Here is a 26,888-nt window from a genome sequence, read left to right on the forward strand (position 1 = left end):
AACAGCCTAGAACTCATTGGCACAGGAGACAACTTCCTGAACAGAACACCAACAGCACAGGCTCTAAGAGCAACAATCAATAAATGGGACCTCATGAAACTGAAAAACTTCTGTAAAGCAAAGGACACCGTCATCAAAACAAAATGACTGCCTACAGATTGGGAAAGAATCTTCACTAACCCTTTATCTGACAGAGGACTAATATCCAGTATATACAAAGAACTAAAGAAGCTGAAAAGCAGCAAACCAAGTAATCCAATTAAAAAATGGGGAACAGAGCTAAACAGAGAATTCTCGACAGAGGAATATCGAATGGCAAAGAAACACTTAAAGAAATGCTCATCCTCATTAGCCATCAGGGAAATGCAAATCAAAACGACCCTGAGATATCACCTTACACCCATCAGAATGGCAAAGTTGAAAAACTCAAGCGACAACACATGCTGGAGAGGTTGTGGAGAAAGGGGAACCCTCCTCCACTGCTGGTGGGAATGTAAACTGGTACAACCACTCTGGAACGCTATCTGGCGCTTTCTAAGACAATTAGGAATAGTGCTTCCTCCAGACCCAGCTATACCACTGCTAGGTATATACCCAAAATTTGCTCAAGTACACAACAAGGACATTTGTTCAACCATGTTTGTAGCAGCTTTATTTGTAATAGCCAGAACCTGGAAACAACCCAGATGTCCATCAACGGAAGAATGGGTACAGAAATTGTGGTATTTCTACACAATGGAATATTACTCAGCAATCAAAAAGGAAGAAATCATGAAATTTGCAGGCAAATGGTGGGATCTAGAAAAGATCATTCTGAGTGAAATATCCCAGAAGGAGAAAGACAAACACGGTATATACTCACTTATATAGACCTATAAGATATGATAAACATAAGGAAATCTATACACCTAAAAAAGATAATCAAGAGAGCAGACATGGGGTAAGATGATCAATCCTCATGTAGACAGACAGATGGGATGTGCATTGAACAGATGACATGAGTCTACTGAGCGCATCTGAAAGACTCTAACTAGCAGTGTTTTCAAAGCAAAGAGTCATGACCAAACCTTTGGCAGAGTACAGGAAATCATAAGAAAGATTGGGAGTTAGTCTGATACAGAAAGGATAGGAGCTCCACAAGGACCAAATATATCTGGGCACAGGGTCTTTTCTGAGACTGACATTCAACCAAGGACCATTTATGGATATAACCTAGAACCTCTGCTCAGATGTAGCCTGTGGTAGCTCAGTAACCAATTGGTTTCCCAAAGTGAGGGGAACAAGGACTATTTCTAACAGGAACTCAATGACTGGCTCTTTGGCCTCCCCACCCCCGAAGAGAGGAGCAGTCCTGTTAGGCCACAGAGGAGGGCTTTGCAGCCAGTCCTGAAGATACCTGATAAAATAGGATCAGATGAATCTGGAGGAAGTCCCCCCCTATCAGTGGACTTGGAAAGGGGCACGGTGGAGAGGAGGGAGGGAGGGAGGGGCTCGGAGGGAATGGTGGGATCGGGACATGGCTGGGATACAGAGTTAATAAAATGTAACTGATAAGAAAAAATAAAATTAAAAAAAATAAAATAAAAATTAAAAGATCTTCTGGGAAGTATCTCCAGAGCAACAGTAATAAAAACTGGATGGTACTGGCATAGAAACAGAATGGTGGATCAATGGAATCAAATAGAAGACCCAGAAATAAACCCACACACTTATGGACACCTGATTTTTTATAAAGAAGCCAAAAACATACAATGGGAAAAAAAAATGGTGCTTCTTCAATATATGGTGCTGGTCTACCTGGATATTTATATGTAGTAAAATGCAGATAGATCCATACTTATTACCCTGCACTAAAGTCCAAGTGGATCAAAGACCTCAACATAAAACCAGACTCACAAAATCTGTTATAAGAAAAAGTGAGGAAGAGCATTGAACTCATTGGCACAGGAGACAACTTCCTGAACAGAACACCAACAACTCAGGCTCTAAGATCAACAATTAATAAATGAAAGGAATCTCATGGAACTGACAAGCTTCTGTAAAGCAAATAACACTGTCAACAGAACAAAACAACAGCCTACATACTGGGAAAGGATCTTCACCAACCCTGCATCTGAAAAGAAATTAAACACCAACAAACTAAATAATCCAATTAAAAAATGGAATAAAGATCCAAACAAATAATTCTTAAAAGAGGAATATTGAATGGCAGAGAAGCACAAATGTTCAACATCCTTAGTCACCAGGGAAATACAATTCAAAATAACACTGAGATTCCATTTTACACCCATCAGAATGGCTAAGATCAAAAACTCAAGTAATAGCATATGCTAGTGAGGATGTGGAGAAAAGGTATCATTCCTCCATTGCTAGTGGGAGTGCAAACTTGTATAACCACTTTGGAAATCAGCACTTTCTCAGAAAATTAGGATTAGCATACATCTAAAATATGCTCAAGTACACAACAAGGACATTTGCCCATCTATGTTCATAGAAGCTTTATTCGTAGTGGCCAGAATCTGGAAAAACAGAAAACAAAAACCCTAGATGTTCCTCAGCTGAAGAATGGATAATGAAATTATGACACATTTCTACAATGGAATACTACTCAGCTATTAAAAAAAAGAAGTCATGAATTTTGCAGGTAAATGGTGGGAACTAGAAAAGATCATCCAGAGTGAGGTAGCCCTGAACAAGAGAGAGATACACATGGTACATACTCACTCAGATATTAGCCATGTACTACAGGCTAACCATGCTAAATATCACAGACCTAAAGAAGCTAAATAACAAGGACTCTAGGGAGGATGCTTAATTCTCATTTACTCAGGCAAATAGACTCGACACTGGAGAAATTTGAAGAGAGGAACAGATGTCTTCTGAAACACTCCTCCCAGGTAGGAGATCAACAGATCCTAAGACTCACAATCTTAGGCTCCAGATAGTAGCTTCCTCTAGTTTCTAGGGAAGTTTAGTGTAATCTTGAAAGAAAACACTTTCAGTAAACTCAAGTGATCTGAACATTAATAGAAATTTATTAGTTTAATCACTTTGGACATAATTTGGAATAGTGGGACCTCATCATTTTCTGGAGATACAGGAGGAAACAGTTTATACCATCAACTTAGTGATCTCTTATTCCCCCTCAAAAAACAACTTGAGGGCTGTCTCTAATACTTCGGAAAATAATAGGATAAAGAACACAACTAAGACAATTGTGTTCTGGTAAACTTCATTATTATTTTAAGGAAATGGACTCTCTGTTAGGGTGAGTATATTAAATAACAGACTGCCAGCCAGACCTGAAAGCCACCTAGTAACATTAAATAAAATGTTTGCCAGCATCTCTGCCTTTTGAAATCTTATTTTTTAACTTTGGTCTACTCAGTGACCACAAGTTAGCCAACATCTTTTTATCACTTTGCAATAAAAAGAAAGTGATCTCTGCCTGACTCATGGGATACACTTCGTATAGGCCCTTAGCTCACAGCCTCATTTAGCTAAGCAAAGGTTCCTTAAGAACATAGAGAACTAGTGAGATGGTTCATTGCCATGAAAGCTTGTTGAGCTGAGTTTGATACCAGGAGTCCATCTTAAAATGCTGATGTTGTGGATTTTTAATCCCAACACATCTTGGATAATACAGGAGGCTAGAGTAACACTGCCTCAAATAAAGTACAAATGGGTTGGTTGGGGGATCCCTTTTTCTGAGTAGAAGGAGGATAGGTAGAAGAGGATGAGAGGGAGGGTTGGAAGGACGCTACAATTGAAATGTAAAGTGTATGTATAAGTTAAAAATAAATTGTAAAAATACTTAAGTAAAAACCTTCCTCTTTTCAAAGAGGCACTTAAGCAAAATTTTTGTAATTTTGAATAACAGTTTCATGAACATGAGAATTTAGATTGCCCTTAACATCTAAAATATACAAAGAACTAAAAAAAACCATGAGGTACAAAGCTAATCAGAGAGTTCTTAAGAGATGAAACACAAATGGCTGAGGAGAACTTTTAAAGAAAATCTCAGCATTCTTACTCATCAGGGAAATGCAAATCAAAACTACTCAGAGATTTCTTCTCACACCAGTCAGAATGGGCGATATCAGTAAATAACAGCTCATGCTGTCATTGGCAAGCAAGTAGGGTAATGAAAACATTTGTTGCTGTAGGGAGGAGAAACTTGTAAAGGAAACTGGAAATAGGTCTACCTCAAGATCTAGTTATACCAGTCTTGATTATATAACCAAAGCATATTTCGTCCTTCTACAGATCCATGTTCCTTGCTGCTCTGTTCATAATAGCCAGAAATTTAAAACAGCCTACATGACCCTCAATAGATGAATAGGTTAAGGAAACATGTTACATTTACATAATGGAATATTATTCAGCTGTTAAAAAAATTATGAAAATTTCAGTTAAATGATGGAGTTAGAAAATAATCCTGATGAGCTAACTCAGACCACCAAGGACAAATATGGTAAATACGGTGTGTTTTCACTTATATGTGGATGTTAGCATTTAAACTTTAAGTAGACATAACCCAAATCCACAATACCCCTGAGGTTGGGTATAGAGTAAAGGACTAGGGATGAGGAATTAATTTCCTAAGGAAGTAGAAATAGAGTAAATAGTTACGGAGAAACATGGAGTTGGGAGACTGTAATGGGACAATTAATGGAGAAGAGGAAGGAATGAGGGAAAGTGGAGGGAATGGGAAGGGACAGATTATATATATGAAAGAAACCCAAATGGTATAATTAAATAGCAAGGACAAAAAGCCCCAAGTAGACAATTCTTGACAATAAGTGAAACCTTCAGTGCTATGAATGGGCTACATCTAATTGAGTTGATACCACAGGGGCCCCAAGAAAATTCCTAAACAACCCAGTCTATTGCCAAGGCAATTGTTTTTTCTCTATTATTTGATGGTAACTACGGCTTTATTGCTGAAAACAATCCCTACATATCTTGTCAAACACAGAGAAATTGAGCTATTACCTAACTAGAGCCTTACATGATTAGTGTTCATGTTACAGGAAGGTACTTTGTAGTTACAAGAGGAGAAAAGTAAACACCAAAATAGCTATAGGCCTTGTGATGACAATGGGAACTTTGCCTGTAAGTTATACTGGTACAATGTGGCATAAAAGTTAATAGAGTAACCAACCACTATGTGACTGGATTTAAATCTGACTCTATGAGATGGAACCCATGCCCAACATTGCTCACATGGCCAAGAACCTGAGATTCAACAAACTGTGAATCGAGGGGAAATCAAATATTACCGTTCTGCTAAAGGAAATTGGCAATAAAATTACTCCTGACTACATTCTGCTATACTCATAGATCAATGTCTTGCTCAACCATCATCAGGGAAGCTCCCTCTTGCAGTAAATGGAAAGAAATACACACACACACAGGATGATGTACATAGAGTGAAAGAGCCTGGAAAACTCAATACTGAATGGAATATCTCCAACAAACCCCTTATGGGATCACAGAAATCTGTGGAAGAGGAGACAGAAAGAGCCAGTGGGCATGAACAAACCAAGAAAATAAGGCTGTCTAAACACAACAGGACTGATACACAACTGAGTCACAGGACTGTGGCAACAAGCCTAGACAGGATCCTCACAAGTTCAAGCCAGATTGGGTTTCATTGCTCAGAGTGGAAGCAGACACAGCCCCTATCCCTAACCCAGAAGCTATGTCTTTTTTTATTCCTAGTTTTCGATTCAAAAGTGTAAACTTGCAAGAGCCTCATGGTATGGGTGGTTTTATGTCACTTTGAATCAAGTTAGAATGATCTGCAAATAGCACTATCAATTGAAACAATACTCCCATCAGATTGTAGGAAATTCTGTGAGGCATTTTCTTAATTGCCCCCTAAGGGCAGGACTACACCTGGGCAAGTGGCCCTCATTTGTATATGAAAGCAGGCTCCACAAGCTATGGAGAACAATCTTTTGTGTACATGCACGGGGAAAGTGTGTGTGTGTGTGTGTGTGTGTGTGTGTGTGTTCTAAGTGCTGTTCTTTGTGTGTGTGCCTTTAAAACTGACCCTTTGGATAACCTTTCAAGGGGTTCATCCATAGAGATGACTGATTCTCCCTTTCTCAACAGCCACAAATTGCCTGTAGCTATTCATACAAGGCCCTATACTGTCATGTCACCTCCTGTTTTCATTGCACAGATCTTCTTTACATAACAATATTTTTGAGATTTCATAGGTTTACTTTTTTATCATATGTAAAAGGAACTATCGTACAGCAGATGTCATAGTTCTCCAGGATTTACAATATTTCCTCCCCTTATTCTTTGTTGTTCCCTACCAGTTAAGTATAGGTGTGCTTGCTTTGGGAAAAGAAAAGACTTTTCCTAGAGAAGTGTATTTCTCTCTCTCTCTTTCCTCCCTCTCTCTTTTTCTTTCTCTCCCTCTCTCTCACACACACAACACAAACACACACAATTTGTTTTTTTTTATGGCTGTTTCAAACACATTTGGTGTTATTTATTTGTGTCCATTCCCTCACCTGTATTGGCCTCCCACATTCTTCCTAGTTTTCCTCATTTTTTCCATTCCTTCTTCAAGCACCTATATTTTCCTAGACCCCTCTCTCAAGCTCCTCCATGAATACCCCATCCCCATGTTGTGTTCTTTTTTTTCTGTTTTCTGTGGTGATAAAGTATAGATAGATAGATAGATAGATAGATAGATAGATAGATAGATAGAGTTATATATAGTCTATATAGAGACAAATATCTAGATATCTATATACATATATAGACGTATACCCATATATAAAGATATATATCTAGGTATACATATGTATATTATCTAGAGATTCAAAGACAGGTTCCACACATAAGAAAGAATATGAAACACTTGTCTTTCTAGGTCTGGATCACCTCCATCATTCTATATATTATTTCCAAGTTCCATCTATTTACCTTAAGATTTCATAATTTCATTTTTCTTTGCATCCGCATAGAATGCCGTTGCATATATACAACATCCATTTATAATTGAAGGGCATTTAGATTGTTTCTATTTCCTAAATATTGTGAATAGGATGGCAAAGAACATGGCCAAACAAGTATCTGTGAAATAGGATGACAAATGCTTTGGGCATGTATCAAGGAATGTTATAGCTAAGAATACGGTAGGTTTGTTTTAGCTTCTTGAGAATTCTCTGCACCAATTTCCAAAGTGGTTACCCCAATTTCCAATCCCACTAACAGTGATTAAGTATTTCTCTTTGATCTCATTCTCAACAGTGTATGTTGTCAGTTGTCTTAGCCATTCTAAAACCAGCCCTGGTACAGCTGAGGCTCACCTCCAATTCATGATCTCTGCCTCTTCAGCATACTTTTTATGTTTGTGTTTATTGTTCATTGGTTTCCATTCTGAAGACCCAAACTCAAGGTTGCACACATGCTGATTAAGCACTCTCCCACTGAGCAACAGAGTCACTTCACTGCCTCAAACCTTACCTTAAATCCTTAAATTTGTCCTTTGCCTTTTTTTTTTAAATCTTTTTTGAATTTGTAACACTCTTGCCTCATCATAACATGGATGATAGAACAAATTTTTTCACATGTCCTAGAACTAGAGGTATGTATCACCTCACCCAGGTAGAGATAGATCCTGGCTTTTAATATTATCTATGTGTCACCATGTAGTTTGGGGCATTTCATTGAGACTCCTGTTTTCCCATTCAGTTCTTTATTCACCTTATTTCATTTTGTTTCTATTTCAAAACTACTTAATCCCACATTTCTTCCTGTATTTCGTAGTTATTTATGAAGCATAATGTTCAGAAAAACTGTTTTCCAGAGATCAAAATATATTCTATATGTCAAGAATGAGATTATAGGTGCTATTCATGAATTTCTTTCAATTCCTAAATTTTATTATGTCTTTTTTCTCTCTTGACTGCAGAGCTATCTGCCTAATCCTGTTCTCATAGTTTTATTATTGTTATTATTATTATTTTATTTCTGATATTGTTGATTTAGATAGTGTCTCTCTGCCTTTTAGTTAGTTTGGCTATGGGTTTTTCTATCTTGTGGATTTTCTCAAAGAACCAGCTCTTGGTTTCATTGATTCTTTGAATTATTCTCTTTGTTTCTAATTCATTGATTTCAGCCCTGACTTTGATTATTTCCAGCCGTCTACTCCTTTTTGGTGTGTCTGACTCTGTCTTCTAACTTAGGCTTAGTACTGGAAACTTCTAACCTCCATATAGTCTAATTTAAGCCTAGAATGTTTTCACCCTTTGGGACTTACTGCTGAATAAATTCACCCTTTCTAGTTCTTTCTGAACTCTGGCTGGCTGGTTCAACTCAGCTGTTCTGGCTCAAACTCCTCTCCAAGCTTACTGATTCAATCAGGCCTCTCTCACTTTCTCACTGAATTGTTCTGTTTGGCCTCATTCTAACTTTGGCAATATTTTTTAATTCTCTGGCTCGTTCTGTCTTCACCTGTGTCTGGTTTGTTCTTTCTTTAACCTGTCTCTGTAAAACTCTTCTGGTAAAACTGCCTCTGAATTCCACAAACTGAACTGTCATGGACTCAACTCCTGCACTGCCTCTCAACTCACTGACTCAACTGAACTGACTGAACAGAACTGGTTAGTACTCAGAGATCTGCATGTCTCTGTCTCCTAGATGCTGGAGTTACAAGTGTGTATCACCCACCTAGATCTAAGGTTTTCTTCACCTGAGGCTTGCTCTATACCAGGCCTGCCTTGAACTCAGAGATCTGTTCGACTTTGTCTCCTGTGACTAAAGGTGTGCATGTATTCGGAGAAGTTAAAAAACTTAGAGTTAATTCCTGGGAAGGGGGCAAAATTACCACATCACAGTCCTTTCAGAGCAGGGGTCCAGCAGCAGTCTCCCACCCAGATAAACCTTCAGGTGTGACTAGCCCCTAAGAAAGCCCATGGAGTGTATTAACACCCCCTCCCCCTTGCTACAGCCTAACCTGTGGGTAACAGGGCAGTACTGGGGGTCAGGTGTCCTCCAAGTAGCCAGACCTGACCAGTTGCAGTTTTGGTGCCTAAAAACAAACCAATCATTTTAAAGGTCAGCTCCCCTAGAGACCCTTTCACCCAATCCTATAACACCAAGACTTGCACTTCTCTGCTTGCGTTTTGTCCCCTTAAAAACGTTGTTCTCCCGGAGTTGGGGGTCGCTTGCCCCTTTGTTCTTGTAAAGGGATGCCACCCAACTCGAGTTTGTAATAAAGACTCTCGTGTTTTACCTCAGACTCAAAGCCTGTCGGTCATCTGGGTATTTCAATTCCAGCCACAGTAGCCATGTACTGAATTAAAATTCCTCTACACTCTCTTCCTATTTTCTTTTGTTATTTGGTACAGTCTCACTAAGCAATCCTGGCTGGCCTCACACTTCCATTCTCCTGCATCATCATGTCTAGTGTTGAGGCTTCAGACAAGGGGCACTAGGTTGTCTTAGACTGATAGCTATTGCACTTTAGAGGATTGAGAAGCAGATGCCTGATTGTACATGATCATTAGTGCTGGAGGAGCAGAGGAAATAGGGAGTAGACAGAGGACAAGTACCAAATGCAATGCAGGCTACAACCAGTCCCTTTCCTCCACAGAATAGGGTATCCCCTTGTATGAAGAGACTCTGCACGTGTGGCAAAATGTTAAAGAATTGACAGCTTGCAACAAGTCTTCCCTCTAGTAATCATTGTTTTCTCACTGAAAAAGAAATAGCTGAGCAAAGCTTCTTTCATTTGCTTCCTATTTCCTAACATTCCACTCTACCACCGCGAAGCTCCACCCACCTGCAACAGCTGCAGCTTCTCTGCCCCTCCTTGAACTAGAGCATTTCACACAGGGACAGGAGCACCTTGGGGTGGAAATGATTTCCTGGAGAGCAGCAGGGAATTCCAGGGTTTCCAGCACGCAGAGGGGAGGCTAAAATAGGATGGGAGATTTCTTTGTTATCAGACTCCTACTAGATTCCCATGCAGTTGGAGGTGGGGGAGGCCCTCTATAGGGGGTGGTGCAGAATAAGGTTCGTAGATGGAATAGAAGGGGGTATTTTCATCAAAGATCACGATGCTTATGAAAGACAATTCCTTCCTAAGGAAGAAAGAAAGGGGCTACTATCAGCTAATATTAACCAAACCGGCAACTTTAAAATTTTCCAGGAATATCCGAAACTATTGCTATTTGGCCCTGTGCATGTGCAATGCTTGTGCTTTCTGCCATTGTTTGAGAATCCCTACCAACTCAACAGTTCTCTTCATCAGCGGAATTCCCGTTGAGGTTGTGTGGGTTGCTCTCCACTCTTTGCTGGCCCCTGGGATCAGGGAGTTCACAATGCAGGGAGCCACTGAGTCCCAGGGGAACAGGGCAGGTACTGTCTAGCAAGCACGATGGGAGGAGGGAGGAGGCGGCCAGCCGGAGGAAAGCATCGGGGCCTAGCCTGACGCAGCAGTAGCAGCGGCAGTGAAGGAGGCCCCCGCCAGAGCTCCTGGGCTTCAGGATTCAGTCTGTTCTCCCCCTCCTCCTGCCTAGCAGGGTCACAGGCGGGCTTCAGACGCCTTCAACCTCAAGCTCTAGCCAAGGGAGGTGCCCTCCGAGCTCTCTATGGAAAGGGGGCGGGGATTGGACTCTGTGAAGAAGAGAGGGAGGGAGGAGCGCTCTTCGCCTCTCTCCGCTGGTGGCCGCAGGCGCCCTGCTGCCTCTGTCCCAGGGCGGGGCTGCAACCAGAGCAGGGACTGTATTAAGAGCTTGTGAATGTTCGCGTGGACCAGGGCCGCGCGGGCCCCGCGCCTCCTACGGCTCGCTCCCGCGTGCGGCTGTGTATGTTCGCTTCTTGTCACTGTGTGCCCAGAGGCAGGAGGACTATGAAAATGATTCACTTTCGGAGCTCCAGCATCAAATCGCTCAGCCAGGAGATGAAATGCACCATTCGACTACTGGACGACTCGGAGGTCTCCTGCCATATCCAGGTGCGGTGGCACGGGGGAGTTTGCAGGGCGTGCGGTGTTCGCAAGGTGCAGGAGTGAGTGAGTGGGCTCTGAGGGTGGGCATACGGCTGGTAGGAAACCCATCTCAGCAGAGAAGCCCGGCTGGAATGCCAGATTTCCTTCAGTCCACAAGGTAGGTGCTTCGGCCCTCTGTAGTCATCTCCTGTGCTTTATCCTTTCCTCAGCCCCCTACCCTGACGTGCTCCTTGAGCTCACTTCGCGTTGCTCTTAGGCTGAAGCTTTAGGTAGACGCCTCTTGCTTGTCTCTGGGCTGGTCTCTTTGCAGCTTACCCCACTAGGACAGAGAAGCCGTGGAGCCAATGGGGACCCTTGCATACTACCTCCTTGGCTTCTTTCTCATCCACCACGTGGAAAAGGACTCCACCAGCCAGGGTTCGCTCTTGTTTCCCGCGCCCAGGCCGTTTGGGAACCTGCTTCTTGTGCCCTGCTGTCTCTCTGACGGTATTTTGTACTTCTCTAGTGTGGTAATGGACTTTTCCAAGTTTCCTCGAAACCCTGAGCTCAGCCTTGAAGGATGGGGTGCACGTTGTATTGAATTGGAGCTACCTCAAAAGAAACATGTGAAATCTGTGTTTCAGAGAAAACAAAAAGGTTCGTGAGGCTAGCAAACGGATCCCGCAGAAACGTGGGTCTTGGGTTACAAAGCTTGAAATTTTGGTGACTATTCACTGTGGTCAAGTTGGAGAAGGTGTGTTGCTTTGGATATTTATTGGCTGCTCCGTTCCTTGGGAGATAAGTGTCTTTGGCCTTGCAAACATATTTGTAAGCTGTTGTTGTTGTTGTTGTTGCTGCTGCTGCTGCTGCTGCTGCTGCTGGTGGTGGTGGTGATATGTGTGTGTATCTGTGCACTCATAAACTCTTTTGTGTCCTTTCGCTGCGCTTGTTCAAGTAGTAGGTATGAGCTTCTCCCATGACCTCATGTGGCATGCACATTTTGCAAAGGTTGTATCAGAGCTAAGCATCAGAGTTAGCATCAGAGTTTAAAAATCGAATTAATTTATTTCTAGGATTCATTCCATTTACCACATCTTGAGGTTCTAAAACCCGTGGTGAATGGATTAGCACCTCCTAGAGGCAAAAATCTGCCTCTAGGTTGTGCCTGAATGAAAAAAAAAAAAAGCATTTTTAATTAAAATATAATTACATTACTTTCCCCCTTCCGTTTCCCGTTCCAGCCCCACCCAAGTCTCCATTCTCTCCAACTTCTTCCAAGTTCCCCAACCACTCTTCAATGGACAGCCTCTTTTCTTTTATTATTATTGTTACATATATATGTATACCAATGCATAAGTATTTAACTACAACCTGCTGAGTCTGTTTTTATTGTTTGAGTGTATACGGCTCCATGACTAACCAGTTTGTATTGGATAAACAATGAAGGGATTTGTGCCTGGGAAAGGCTAATTCTCATTCTCTTTTACAGTCATTAATTGCCTGAAATTCTTTATGTAAGGGTGGGGCATTGTGAATATTTCCTCCTTCTCGGTTATTATGCTTATTGATATTGCCATTGTTCAAGTCTGCTTTATGCCATGTCTATGAAAGATTGTTTCACAGTGGACATTATGGTATTCTGCATCTTGCAGTCTTTCTGCCAGCTCTTACCCAATGTTCCCTAAGCAACAGATGCAGGAGCGTTTAGGATGTATCCACATGCATTTCCCATGAACCTTGATCTTTGTATTGTATTCAGTTGTGATAGCCATTTTCTGTGATTGTCTCCATTTGCTGTAAAGAGATTTTTTTTTTAAATGAGGGGTGGTTTCTACATTTGTCTGTGGGTATGAAAATAAGTTTTAGAATGTAGTTAGGAGTTATGTTGGTCTAGCAAAGTGGTATGAGTAGATTCTCTTGAGATGCATTACCTCACCAGCTCTGGGAAGTTGGCTAGGTTTCTAGTAGTGTGCATGATTTACCTCCTGTTAAGTGGACTTTATGTCCAACAAACAGCTGTTGTACCTTTATAGATATCTTTTCCATCCTGCTGGTGTCTTGGTTCCTGGGTGTCACAGCTCAGTAAGACTATTAATTGTTTCCCTCCTGTATGGGGTAGTTTTATGTCAAACTTGAAACTACCTAGAATTGTTTAGGAAGAGGGAACCTCAACTGGGAAATTGCCCCATTTGATTGGCCTGTGGAAAAGTCTGTTGATTGATGATGAATGTGAGAAGGCCCAGCTAGCTGTGGGCGGTGCCACCTCTGGACTGGTGGTGCTAGGTGCTATAAGGAAGCAGGCTCAACAAGCCATGAGGCGCAGAACAGTATGCCCTACTATTCCATGGCCACTGCTTCAGTTCCTGCTTCTAGGTTCTTGGTCTGCTTGAGTTCCTTCCTTTTCTTCCCTCATTGATGGATCCTTTGTTGGAAACATAAGTGAAATAAGCTCTTTCCTCCCCAATTTGCTTTTGATCATGGCTATACCACAGCATTAGAAACCTTACTAAAACACTCTGGAAGTTTTCATAGTGTTTTCTGGAATTATAGAAGTTAGAACACTGGAAGGAGACTTTCCAGCTTAAATAAAGATAATCTGAGTCCTGTGTCCTAAGTGTGCAGTGTCGCAGTAGGGCTTACCTTCAACCTCATAAAGGCAACAATGGCAACAAAAGTCTTCTATATTGTTTTGGGAATCTCTCTCTCTCTCTCTCTCTCTCTCTCTCTCTCTTTTGGTGCTTCTCACAAACACTTATTAATGCCACATTGTAAATGTGTACAGTGATGTTCCGTGTTTCCATATAACAGAGCTTGCTTAAGCTTAGTCTACATGATTCATCTTGAGTCCACTCAGGGAGCAGTTAATGATATATGTACCTCATTTACATTATCCATTCATCCGTTGAAAGACGATTAGCTTGTTTTTATTTCCTAGTTATTATAAATAAGGCGAGGAGCATGACTAAGTAAGTATATGTGGAGTAGGATATCAGTTCCTTTGAACGTGCACCAAGGAGTGATATAGCTCCACCATAGGAAAGATTTTTTTTTCTTTTTTTGATGATTCTCCATACTGATTCTCAGAGTACCTGCACTAATTTGCATTCCCACCAATAATGAATGATGGTTACCTTTTATACACAGGCTCACCAGAATCTGTTGTCAGTTGACTGGCGGAGCTTAGTCATTCTGATTGGGGTGACATTAAACCTCAGGGTTGTTTCAATTTGCAATTTGCATCTCTACTAAACTTGATACATTTTGGGGGTATTTCTTAACCATTTTTTTTTATGTACTGAGAACACTATGTTTACATCTCTAGGCCTTTTTTTTTTTTAAATTGGTTCATTTGTTTCCTAGACTCCTTTTCTTTCTCTCTTTTTTTTTTTTTGAGTTCTTTGTGTTTCCTGGATATTAATCCTCTTTAAGATGTATAGATGGCAGAGATTTTCTACCCTTCTGGGGGCTTCTCTATTCACTTGATTTTTTCCTTATCACAGAAGCTTTTCAGGTTTATGAAGCCTCACTCACTCATCAATACTTTTCAAATTCCTGAATAAATGGAGTCCTATTTAAAAAATCCTTTTCTGCAGCTATGTCTTATAGTATACTACCAACGTTTCTTCTAGAAGTTTTGGCATTTCAGGTTTCAAATTGAGGTATTTGAGCAACTTGGAGTTAATTTTTTTGCAGAGTGATATACATAGGTCCATTTTCATTCTTCTGCGTGGGGATATTTACTTTTCCCAGCACCATCTGTTGAAGATGCTATTCTTTCTCCAGTGCGTATTGCCTTTAGCCTCTGTTAAATACCGGTTGGTCATAGTTATATGCACTTATGTTTGGGTCTTGTATTTTATTCCACTGATCTACATATATGGCCTTTTAACAATACCATATTGTTTTTATTACTGCAATTCTATAATATATCTTGAAGTCTGGAATGGCAATCGTTCCAGTACTACTTTTTGTTCAGGATTGCTTAAGGTATCTAGTTTCATATGAATTTTAGTGTGTATTTTTGTACTTCTTCTGTCAAGAATATTATTGGTATTTCGGTTGGGATTTAATAGAATTTATAAACTGCTTTTGATAGGATGATAATTTCATAATATTAATTCTGCTTGATTCATTTTATTTGAAAGGCTTTCCTCTATGATTTCTAATTAGCATGTTGCAATTTTCAATTTCATCATCATTTTAGCTTGTGCTACCTTTAATGTTTCTAACTTTTATTAAATTCAATTTTCAAATCCCAAATTATCCTTTTCATTTCATTCAGTAGGTTGTTGTTGTTGACTGCTTTTTTGTTGTTGTTGTTATTTTGTTTTACAACACTCAAGCAATCATTGTTTTCCTCTTGGAGTTTGCTCATGTTTCTTAAATTCATTGAGTTCTTTGGCACATTTTATGATTGTTATTTTTAAACTCTGTGTCCTGGGGTAGTTGTGTCTATGTAAGTTGTTTTATTTATTTATTTATTTATTTATTTATTTATTTATTTAACCTGTGATGTAAGACCAGGTTATCATGTCAGATAGATTTTCTTTGATGAGACAGGAAAGGGTAATCTCACCAGTTGAAGATGGCTCTTGAACAAACACCACTGATCTGGACCTAAATCTATGGATAAGGAGATGGCCACAGGCAGTGGGATGGAGAAGAAATGAAAAGAGCAAGAATCAACTTAACCAGAAAAGGGGCTCATGGTTATTGTGGGATGCACATCTGGAGCTACGTGTGTGTGTGTGTCTGTGTGTGTGTGTGTGTGTGTGTGTGTGTGTATGTGTGTGTGTTTTTGTAGGGGACACAGACAGCAAAGGGAAGACTAAATTTACAAGGCAAAGGTGGATGATGAACAAATAGAGATCATGGAATGCAGGTTTGGAACTAGGTTTCTTCAATTTTTGTTGTTGGTTACTTATTCATTAGGGGTATTTGTTACAGTAGAGCAAAACTTTTGTAATCAACATCTGGTTAAGTTTCAGTGCAGGGCTATGGTTCCCCTTTATGTGCCAGGGAAAGTTACAGTGAGACACCAAAAAAATTAAAAATTAGCAGCTATTATTAATTAAGGCCTGAACTAGGTGGGTGGAGAAGTCCAGTAATGACCTGAGGGGAAGGACTGCCTTACTGCATTCTTTCCTCACCCACTAGAGATAACAGTTGCTAGGAAACTGGCCCATCCCCCTAGGGAGGGACACCAGGTCATTATGGTCTGGGAACCTTCCTATAGCCAATCAATTCAAAATGTAGCATTTTGACCAATAGATGCTTGCCAGGCAGGAATTGCATGCTGGGAGGGACCAGAATCTATATATCACCCAACTAACCTGGGCACGGCCGCTCGGCTCCCACCGCTTCGGCAGTGGGGCTGTGTAGGTCCAAGCTGCAGCTTCTAATTTACAATAAAAAGAACCTCATGTATTTACAGCAGAGTCTAGTTATTCCTGGTCTTTTGGGGTTCGTGAACTGGGCATAACAGCAGCAGCAGTGGCTCTTGAGTGTGTTCATACCAAAGTATACAGAGTGCTTCCTCCAGAATAAGCAGAAAAACTCAGGTTATAAATCCTTGGGTTGCTCTTTAGTCTGCTTTCCTTAGTAAGCATTCCCAGAAAGGTTCCACTGCAAGGACTGTTGTGTGAGAACAGGTGAATGAATCCAGAACCATTCTTCAGTATCTTCTATGTATTATCCCTTTTTAACCTATGATATCCAGTACATAATGTAAACCTTTCAGGTAGACATTTTGATTTTATTAATAAAAAAACTGAGAAAATGAAATATTAAGCTATTTGTCCAAAAGAATTTCAGCTGCTGGCCTTCAAATCTACTATTGTCTGTATCCAAAGCTGGAGTATGCCTTTGGCATACTATTTCATATTCAAAATAGATTTCAGGGAGACTTCCAACACAGAACCAGATGAATCCATGGAAGTCTGCCTGAACTGACTTGAAGATCAGTGGGAGTCTTGTCTTGCTAATTTGCATATGGATCAAGTTCAGGGTCTGGCAGAAAATCTGGCATTCCAGAGCTGATAGGAATGCAGCAATCTAAATGCCACTGAGAAACATTTCCACTCCCAGAAAACACTGTATTTTTTTTCAAGAAAACTATACTTACATGCAGTTAGGTTATACAGACTGTATTTTATGTTTCAGATCAAATAATTTTCAAATTATCTCTGTGAATCAAAAAATGAACTGTGAACAAAGCGAAAACTTAAGAGGAGATTCCCTGGCTGTGCTCGGATTACAGACTGTGATGGTCAAGGGACATGTGGGGTCCCAAATTTCCTCATGCAGCACTGACTCTGGAGGATAGTGTTTTTGTTTAATGTGAACTTTGGAGCTCATAGCATTGGTGATCTTCTTTACAAGCATAGGACAAAGGAAAAGAAACATTTCAGAAAAAAAAGTGTAACTCATTCATGAGATGAACTTTTGTGTAGTTCAGACCACTGCATTTTCAAAAATGAATTAACGTACTTTAAAAAAATCATTTCAGTCGGGGCTGGAGAAATGGCTCAGAAGAGCACTGGCTGTTCTTCCAAAGGTGCTGAGTTCAATTCCCAGCAACCACATGGTGGCTTATACCCATCTGTAATGGGATCTGGTGTCTTCTTGTGGTGTGTAGGCATGCAAGCAGAATACTATATAAATAATAAATAAATAAACCTTGTAATTTCAACTTCATGCAATTAACATTTGTTAAAAATCTTCCATATTTTCAAGCACAGAGCTAGAACAAAAAAATTTAATTGAGTTAGTTAAGAAGTCCTTGATCAGTTTGAGAAAGATACACTTTTTTTTTTTAATTTGAGAACAAAATGGCACATAGCCATGGCATAAAGAGAGCTGTATGCAGGTATAAATCTAAGAAGGCATCTGTACAAGCCTAGAGCATTACTAAGAATGAATGGTTATGTTCTGCCCAGTTCACAAACCCCAAAAGACCAGGAATAAACAGACTCCGCTGTAAATTCATGAGGTTCTTTTTATTATAAAACATTACAATCTGCAGCTTGGGCCCACACACCCCCACTGCCTAAGCGGTGAGAGCCGAGCACCTGTGCTCAGGATAGTTGGGTGCTTTAAAGATTCTGGTCCCTCCCAGCATGCCTAAGGCAGGGGCAATTCCTGCCTGGCAAGCATCTGTTGGTCAAAATGCTACATTTTGAATTGATTGGCTATAGGAAGGTCCCCAGACCATTAAAATGAGCTGGTGTACCTCCCTAGGGGGATGGGCCAGTTTCCTAGCAACTGTATCTCTAGTGGGTGGGGAAAGAATGTAGTAAGTCAGTCCTTCCCCTCAGGGCATTACTGGACTCCTCCACCCACCTAGTTCAGGCCTTAATTAATAATAGTTGCTAATTTTTAATCTTTTGGTCTCTCAGTTATAGATGAAAATGGTAAAGAATTAAAAGATCAGTGGAAATCAACTGTAAACAGGTTAGAAATTCAAATCTAAGGATCTTTTTGATGATCTGTTTTAGGATCTTCATTTGAATGAGAGCATAGAAGATTTCCAGTGGTATTTTATTTATTTTTTTAATTTTTTTTTCTTGAGACAGTTCTGTCTTATTTAGGATTTTTTTGCTGTGAAGAGACACCATGACCTAGGCAACTCTTAAAAAGGAAAACATTTAATGGGGCTGGCTTACAGTTTCAGAGGTTCAGTCCATTGTCATCATGGCAGGAAGCAAGGCATGGTGCTGGAAATGGAGCTGAGATTTCTACATCTTGATTCATAGGCAGGAATGAGAGACTATGTGCCACACTGGGTATAGCCTGAACACATGACCTCAAAGCCACCTCCACAGTGACACGCTTCCTCCAACAAGGCCTACCTCCTAGATAATTTCCTTTACGTGCTTGGCATGATTTGCTTTTTGTTCAAAATTTAAAATTAACCCTCCTATACTTACAAAGAGAAAGAACACAGTGATAATATCAATATGATTCCTGTCTATCCTCTAAAATGCTTTACCTTGTGGTCTTAAGAAAGATTCTGTAAGTCAGTTCAGTTCTTGAAATGTCAGCCCTGGTACTTAGCACTGTCTAGTAAATTAAGAGAACAAAATGTTTCGGGAACTGACCATAAGCTACAACATACTTTTTTTTTTTTTTTGAAAGCTTATGGAGAAGAGTAATAAAATCACTGAATCAGTGGAGTCAGAATAAAAACAAAACAAAACAAAAAACATAACAAAACCTAGTAAATAAAACTTAATGTTCTTTTATACTGCTTGGAACTTTATTTGTGGTAATTCACACCTAGAGTCCCCAAACCTCAAGGGAGATGTTTCTTCAGATGCATGTCCTGCCACCTGGTTGAGGGGCACCTTGAGCGATACTTTTTGCTTCCATGTTTGGAAAGAGTTTTTCCAGCAGGTGGAGGCAGCACTTTCTTGCTCAATGCTTATTAAGAAGGTGAAAGACAGGAAAACTTGTACCATAGTTCAAGGGCGGCTACAGAAGCTGAGTTTTCAGCTGCAGTCTAGCCACCTGACAACAGAAAATTAAAAGAACAAAGCAGGTTTCAACATATGCCACAAAGAGGGTAGTTCAGGTTTTTCTCCAAATTGTACCCTCATTAGAGAAAGTATGTCCTTTAAAGCTATTATCCAATCTATACTGTTAAAATATGCTCACTGAGAAAGAAATGCTAGGTTTTCTTCCCCTTCAGTATGTTAAGTAACTATGAAATACAAACATTTTCTTGGTGTTACTAGAAATAAAATGGGGAGAGGAAGCAGGATTTAATTTGTACCTTTAAGGTATTCCATTATGAAGGCAGAATTTAATACTTATCTATCCATCTATCCATGCATCCATTTTTCACAAAACATTTTCCCCCAGAAGATATTGGACTTTCTAAGTTCACAGCTAAGGTTTTAAACTTGTATGTGCTGTTGGGAATAGAGATGTTTTTTAAAAAAAAAAAACAAAAAACAAAAAACAAAAAAAACCCCTGTGATTTATTGCTGAAATAATTATTTTCAATTATAAATCAGGAAAATGGGAGACCTCACTAAGGCTACTCAATTCTTTTATCTATTGGAATGGCCCTGAGGATGGCTAGAGAGGGCCAAGAGCAAAGTGAAGATGTGAGCTACAGAAGGCGCAGGTTTCCGCTTAATTCTGTTGCTTTGTTCCAAAGCTACCACTCTCTAAAGGGAATTTTTTGAAAGAGATCACTGACGTTTTTCTCATTGACATTTTCTTACTCACATCCAACTTTGCTCTTTTTCCTGCAAATATCTCAGCAAAACTTGAACGTTATTATTATGGGGACATCTTTAGTTTTTTCTGATTTTCACCTTAGCCTGAGTTTTTATTGTTGTGTTTTTTAATGAAAAATAATCCTAAGAGTTTAATTAAAACATACAAGAATCATGATTGTCTTTTTAGAAAAAGAGAGAACTAAGCTAAACAAAAAGACCCTGGCCTTAGCAAACATAAAGGTTTATAGTTCTCCTTTTCCTGTTACTACTCTCTTTGTGCCTCTCCTAAGATGGAAACTTTTAGAAAAATGATGGGTATTTTTTTTTGGGGGGGGAGGGAGCTCACTATACCTAGAATTTAGTCTGCTATAAGTAGATGTATAAGATTTGAGAATAAGAATATGCATTTAAATATCCCTAAAGTTGAAAAGTTTACTAGGGCAAACAAAGGGTAACAATATGTCCCCATGGTCAGAATCTAGAGTTGATCATTACCACAGATGGCCTTTTGAGGACCCATCTGAGATGGCTTATCTGAAATATCCACCACTACGTCTTTAAATCCTGCTTTGTAGACCACCACTGTTTTTATGGCCATCTAGAATGATTCATACCATCTGTTGTATTGGTTGTCTTGTTTTAGGTGTACAGTACTTCCTAGATATAAAATCTTGATTCACATTGCAAAATGTGATTTTAAAGTAAATCCCATGTGTCACTTTCTGCCAGATTTTTACCCTACCATCTTTATTGCAGCAGTGACTGAATATATGCTCTAAGGCAGCATGGGAAAGAAGGAGAGGGCTTTTGAGGAGGTGTGACATATGATACACTTTAAAGAACAAGCAGTCACTGTCCAAAACCTGGGGAGTGAGCACAGTGAAGGGATATGGTAGGAAGGTAATTCTGGTAGAAGGAAAGACATGTCATTTGTGGGGAAATGAAAGAATTATACTGCAATTTACAAAATACGGTAGGGAGCTGACAATTCTCTGCTTATATAGATAGTATAGTATAATTAGAATCCTTAAAACATTATTAGCCATTTTTTGCTAGGGAAAAATTTAGACTATTCACCAAGGTATGGTTTATTTGGACTGAAGAATTGTTTTCCTGAGTAGTTGTTGGGTGCCATTATTCCTGGAGAGATGTGAACAAATGTTTGCTTTCCACAGACAGGACCAATGAAAGACCACAGTGTATCACCGAAGTCCAACTTGGTGAGCCAGTCAGTTTTATGGGGACCAGGAATGACTATAGGCTCATAGTAAGATTTCATCCTTCTTTAGAACATCTTATATCTTAATGAACTTCCCTTCAATATGGGATGTTTTATCTCAGGGGAATGTGCTACATTACATAACAGTGTTTAGCTCATATTTCTACAGCTACAGGTGAGATTTGCTAAGTGTTTTGTCTCATGCTTTAAATGTCTTAATGTTTTCTGAAAAGGATAATACCAGACACACTAGAGTTTGTAAATTCTTATCTAAATTTTAAACTGCCTCCACCATCAGTGAGTAAATCAATGAAACAAGTCATTCTTAATTACAGATCAAGAAATTGGGAGACCTTGCCAAGGCAGCTTATTCCTTTCACCTATTAAGGTGTCACTGAGCCCCCACCTGACTGATATAAGGTATCAAAAAGAAATGTATGAACTTCAAAAGGGCCTCATATACATGTTGTATAGTTTTTCCACAGACATTTCATGAAATTTGAATTTGTTCTGTTTCTGTTTCTGTGCTGGCTGGTAGGTACTAGCTAATAGGGCAGCTGGACAGTTAGGAGCTGAATTTTTAGGGATATTCATCTAAAGTTCCCCACGGTTTGAGTAGCACCTGGCTAGCCTCACAGCAGCAATTACCCTTGGAAGTAAAGGTTCCCTGTAGGGATAGAGTAGGAAATCCTCATTTCTACACTTTCATGTTATTTGGATGTTGCTGAACATGGGTTACATTTTTAAATGATAGAAAAAAATTGTACCAGATATATGCATGTTTATTATCAGAGAGTATTTGGAGGACTAGATTGGATTTTACACTTTTCAATGTCTATATGTTTCCTAAAGATATCCACCTATCATGCTAATAACAAAGAAGATTAGGACCTTGTTCTAATTGTCATTGTTCTTTCTCCCTTGTGATAAGTTATTGTTCATGCAGGCCTAGATAATATGCCATATTTCTCTTTGTATCTAAATATAAATGACCTACAATGATTAAGCGAAAGAAAATTTACTCTGGTAAATATTGATTTAAAAAAAAACCTTTGAAATTAGTTTTCCTTCTCTTATTGATTGTGGAGAGACTATCTTTTATCTTTAATTATAAAAACATATAGTAAAAATTCAAATAAACACAGATTACCCAGCACAAAGCAGATTCTCTTTTTTTTTTTTTTTTTTTTCTTTTTTGTGTGTTTATATGCATGTTTGTTTTAAGTGGGGGAGAGAAAGATGTGTGGGTATGATCTGGAAAGAGTTGTGGAAGGAAAAATATGACCAAACTATATTGTATGACAAGTTTTTTAATAAAAAAAAGGTAAAAGAAACACTTTTTCTGTAGCTTTGTGGGACAGTTTATAGTGTTCCCAGGTTAAAGGCAATTATGTGTTAGATTGTGTATCCCTCAGAGACTGTAAGACAGTTAACATTTGGGCATTTATTATGTAGGTATTAAAGCGTTTTCCCCAGTGTGTAAATTGTACCCCTTCTTTTAATTTGAAACTGTGTCTGTTTCACACTCTCTGCACAATATTATTCATAATGTCATCTAGGTACTTGATTTCTATAATGGTAATTTTCTAGGGAAACAGTGTCTGGACAGCTTTGGTTCTCCTGCTTTCTGATAGGCAGGAACCTCTACTACACCTAATAGTATCTAATTCCACTGATACATAAACAGTATCTAGTTTTGATGACCATGCATAATCCAGCAATGCCTTTTCCTTGCATTCAGAGTCTTCCATTCCCAGGATGCTGAGTCTCATGTTTCAGACTAAAACATGAGAACTTAGTATTTCTGAATATTCAGAGAGTTTAATCACATGAATTTTACACTGAACTGCTTATAGGGCAGTGATCATGGGCTATAAACACTAAAAACAAATATAAATACTGGTGTTGAAATCTCAGATCTCATTAGCTTCTTCACTTTCCCAATGCATCTATGAAAGAGGCTGTGAGCCTATAACTTTTGTGAGAAAATGATCCATGTGTATGCACATCAATCTACCTGTATCCCTGGAAATGGAGGACATCTCAGGTTTTCCCATATATTCACCAACTTAGGCTTTTGTTGTTAGCTATGGTGGTTGGAGAGATAACTCTGGGGTTTCAGGCTCTGCTTTCTCATGAAGGGGACCCAGGTTTGGTTCCAAGCATCTGTGCTGAAACCAAATCAATGGCTCACAACTGCCTGTAATTTCAGTTCCAGGAGATTTAATGCTTTTCTATCCTCTGTGGGCAACTACACATGTAGCATACATTCTGATAGTGACACACATATACATATTTTTTAATTAAATTTTTATTTTTTTATATTAATTACAGTTTATTCACTTTTTATCCTAGTTGTAGCCCCCTCTCTCATTCCCTCCCAATCCTACCCTCCCTCCCTCATCTCCTCCTTGCCCCTCTCTAAGTCCACTGATAGGGGAGGAGCTCCTCCCCTTCTATCTGATCCTAGCTTATCAGGTATCTTCATGATTGGCTGCAATGTCCTCCTCTGTGGACTAGTAAGGATGCTCCTCCCTCAGGGTTAGGGGGGAGGTCAAAGAGCCAGCTGTTGAGTTCATGTTAGAGACAGTCCCTGTTCCCATAATTAGGGAACCCACTTTGGATACTGAGAGACACACATGGTATATACTCACTTATAAGTGGATACTAGACCTATAAGATAAGAAAAACATGCTAAAATCTGTACACCTAAAGAAGATAAACAAGCAAGAGGACCCAGGGTAAGATGATCAATCTTCACTTAGAAAGACAAATTGGATGGACATTGGAAATAGGAGAAAACAAGTAATAGGACAAGAATATACCACAGAGGGCCCCTGAAAGAGACTACCTAGCAGTGTATCAAAGCAGACTCATAACCAAACCTTGGGCAGAGTGCAGAGAATCATATGAAAAAAGGGTGAGTTATTATGACCTGGATAGGATAGGAGCTCCACAAGGACCAAATATATCAGGGCACAGGGGTCTTTTTTGAGACTGTTTCTCTAACCAGGGACCATGCATGGATATAATCTAGAACCCCTGCTCAGATGTAGCCCATGGCAGCTCAGTACCCATATACATATAAACAAAAATAAATCTTAAAAAATTGTCATTTGAGTCACACAGGGCTTTTATAGGTGATTCTGTAAATATTTTCAACACTAACTTTTCATCATTAGCTTCTTATTATTCAAGACAAATAACAAATATTATAAGTTTATTCTATTAAAAAAATTCTACTACAGCCTGGTGAGGTGGCACACACCTTTAAGCCCAGCACTCAGGAAGCAGAGGCAGGCAGATCTCTGTGAATTTGAGGCCACCTGAGTGAGAAAGCAAATCCAGGACAGCCACGGCTGTTGCACACACACACACACACACACACACACACACACACACACGTATTACATTTAATGCATACTTTTTTAATACAGTGCTTTAACTGTATTCTCTGAAGTGAACAGCAGAGATCAAAATGAGATTTTTCATATTCTGTAGAACAGAGGACCTTGGATTAGTAGAGAATACATTATGTATCCAGTATTAGTGTACTATCCCTGCTTTCCTTGCCTACAAGTCCAGCTTTAAGTTCCTCAATTTTCTGAGGTAAGGCACAATATTTAGTCTTTATTTCCAATTTACTAAACTGAGCCCAGAATAGCAATACCAACAGGAGCATAGTTTAGCAAATGGTGGCCAACATAAGCAAGCCTGAAGAGACCTTTGAAGTATAATGTGTGGCTTTATGATTCCCAACAAGCAAACAAAGGTCGGTGTTGTAGACATTCCTCTGTCTCTAGATAGGCTTAAGGGAAGCTAACAGTGATGTTTTGGGGCTTCCCATGTGACAATATTATGATCTAGTGTAAATATGACCTTTGTGTAAACATAAAAAACACATAATATTGCAGTTCAATGAAATTCCTGAGATCTAGCTAACAAGAATCCAATAGTTGTTTGCTCCTAGGTGGTCTTCAGTATACACCAGAATTCTGAATAAATAGGTTCTAATGCCAGTTAAGAAATTAAGCTGTCAGTGAGATTAGCATAATCAGACAAATAGCAAAAACATCTCTCCTAGGCTACCATCAGAAGTGGCCCAGACTTAAGGTGGGTTTACTAATTTCATTGACTTGGGTTTAGAGTGATTTTTCTCACCTCAAATGATCCAATGAAGAAAAATCTCTCAAATGTATACTTAGTGTTTTGGGTTTTAGTTAATTTCAGATGTAGTCAGGTTAATAACCAAAAATAGCCATCACATCCAGATTGGTCTTCAGCTCAAGATCATAAAGTCTGCTTAACACTGTGCTCTGCAGTCATGTTTGCTAATCTTTGAAGGAGCCACTAAAGAGAGCATACAATGCTGATCTTGGAAAAAATAATGAGGAGAGGACTTATTTTACCCTAGTTTAAAAATTTTAACCATCAACCATTCATTTAGTAATGTGGAAGGTATTTTTAGTAAGAGCTGTGAGAAGTAGCCATTGGCTGTTTGGGATGAGCATGTGAAAATCCAATCATCTGTTTGAGGTTCAATCTCCTCACCTAATCTATTCTGAATATTTTTTTGTCTATAGAGAACAGAATAACAAGGATAGTGACACAAAAAAGAAAAGGGGAAAAAATGCTAGCATGTGCTGGCTTTGTGTCAGAATTGAAAGGGTGGCTCTAGACACTGTGACTTATGCTACCTCAGAAGTGACATGCATCTTCAGAGATGCAAAGCAGGTTATATTTATGAAGATATATGTATGTATATGTGTATGTATACATATGTGCATGTAATAATAATTAATAAGAATAGACATGAACTTGAAAGATAACAATCAGGGGCATATGGGAGGGTTTCGAGAGGAAAATAACGGGAGAATTGTGTCAATATATTATATTCTTGAAAATAAAAGAAAAAATAAATTTAGGTTTAGAGCAACACGTGATGTGCACACCATTAATCCTAGCAGGAGGCAGAGACAAGTGGATCTCTGATTTCAAGGCCAGCCTGGTCTACACTGAAAGTTCTGGGTGTGCCAGGGATCCTTAGTGAGAATCTGTGTATACGCGCGCGCGTGCACACACACACAAAAAGAAAGAGAAAGAGAAAGAGAATTTGTGTCTTGGACTTATATTTCACTGGATGAGAGCCTCGCTTTCCCTTATAAGATCTGTAAAAGTACCATATATTAGAGCTCTTGGAAATATTGAAAGGTTCAATGTATACAACGCTTTATGCTTGGTAAATAGAAACTCAGCTCACAAATAGAATCTCCTGTCATTAATCCTAATAAGAGGAAACTCAGTTTCAAAGCAGGTGATTAAGCTAAGATTCCCCCAGCTGTTGAATGGTAAGCATAGGATTTGAACTTCGCTCACTGGAATGTGGAGCTCATGTTTTCTATATGTGATTAGGTCTATGAGAAAAACATTTTTTTTCCCTCTTCAACCCAGTGCCTTTCATTTATTTCTTCTGTGCTAGATT

The 26,888-nt window shown here is 39.3% G+C and overlaps 1 protein-coding gene across 4 annotated transcripts in view; it reads left to right on the forward strand.

Annotated features, from left to right (window-relative positions):
• Positions 1 to 10,215: 10,215 nt before the first annotated feature.
• Positions 10,216 to 26,888, forward strand: part of Frmd3 (FERM domain containing 3) — a 178,977-nt gene continuing 162,304 nt past the window's right edge. For 2 of the 4 annotated variants that reach the window (XM_060365721.1, XM_060365720.1), the window contains exon 1: positions 11,004 to 11,138. Coding sequence is in view for 2 of the 4 variants with exons in the window: in XM_060365719.1 (XP_060221702.1) it covers positions 10,841 to 10,987 (147 nt within the window). In the remaining 2 variants the exon portion in view is untranslated. The other 2 variants (XM_060365719.1, XM_060365722.1) reach the window with 2 other exon arrangements.

This window comes from Meriones unguiculatus, chromosome 12, assembly GCF_030254825.1.
Source record: "Meriones unguiculatus strain TT.TT164.6M chromosome 12, Bangor_MerUng_6.1, whole genome shotgun sequence".
In the NCBI taxonomy this organism is placed as follows: Eukaryota; Metazoa; Chordata; class Mammalia; order Rodentia; family Muridae; genus Meriones; species Meriones unguiculatus.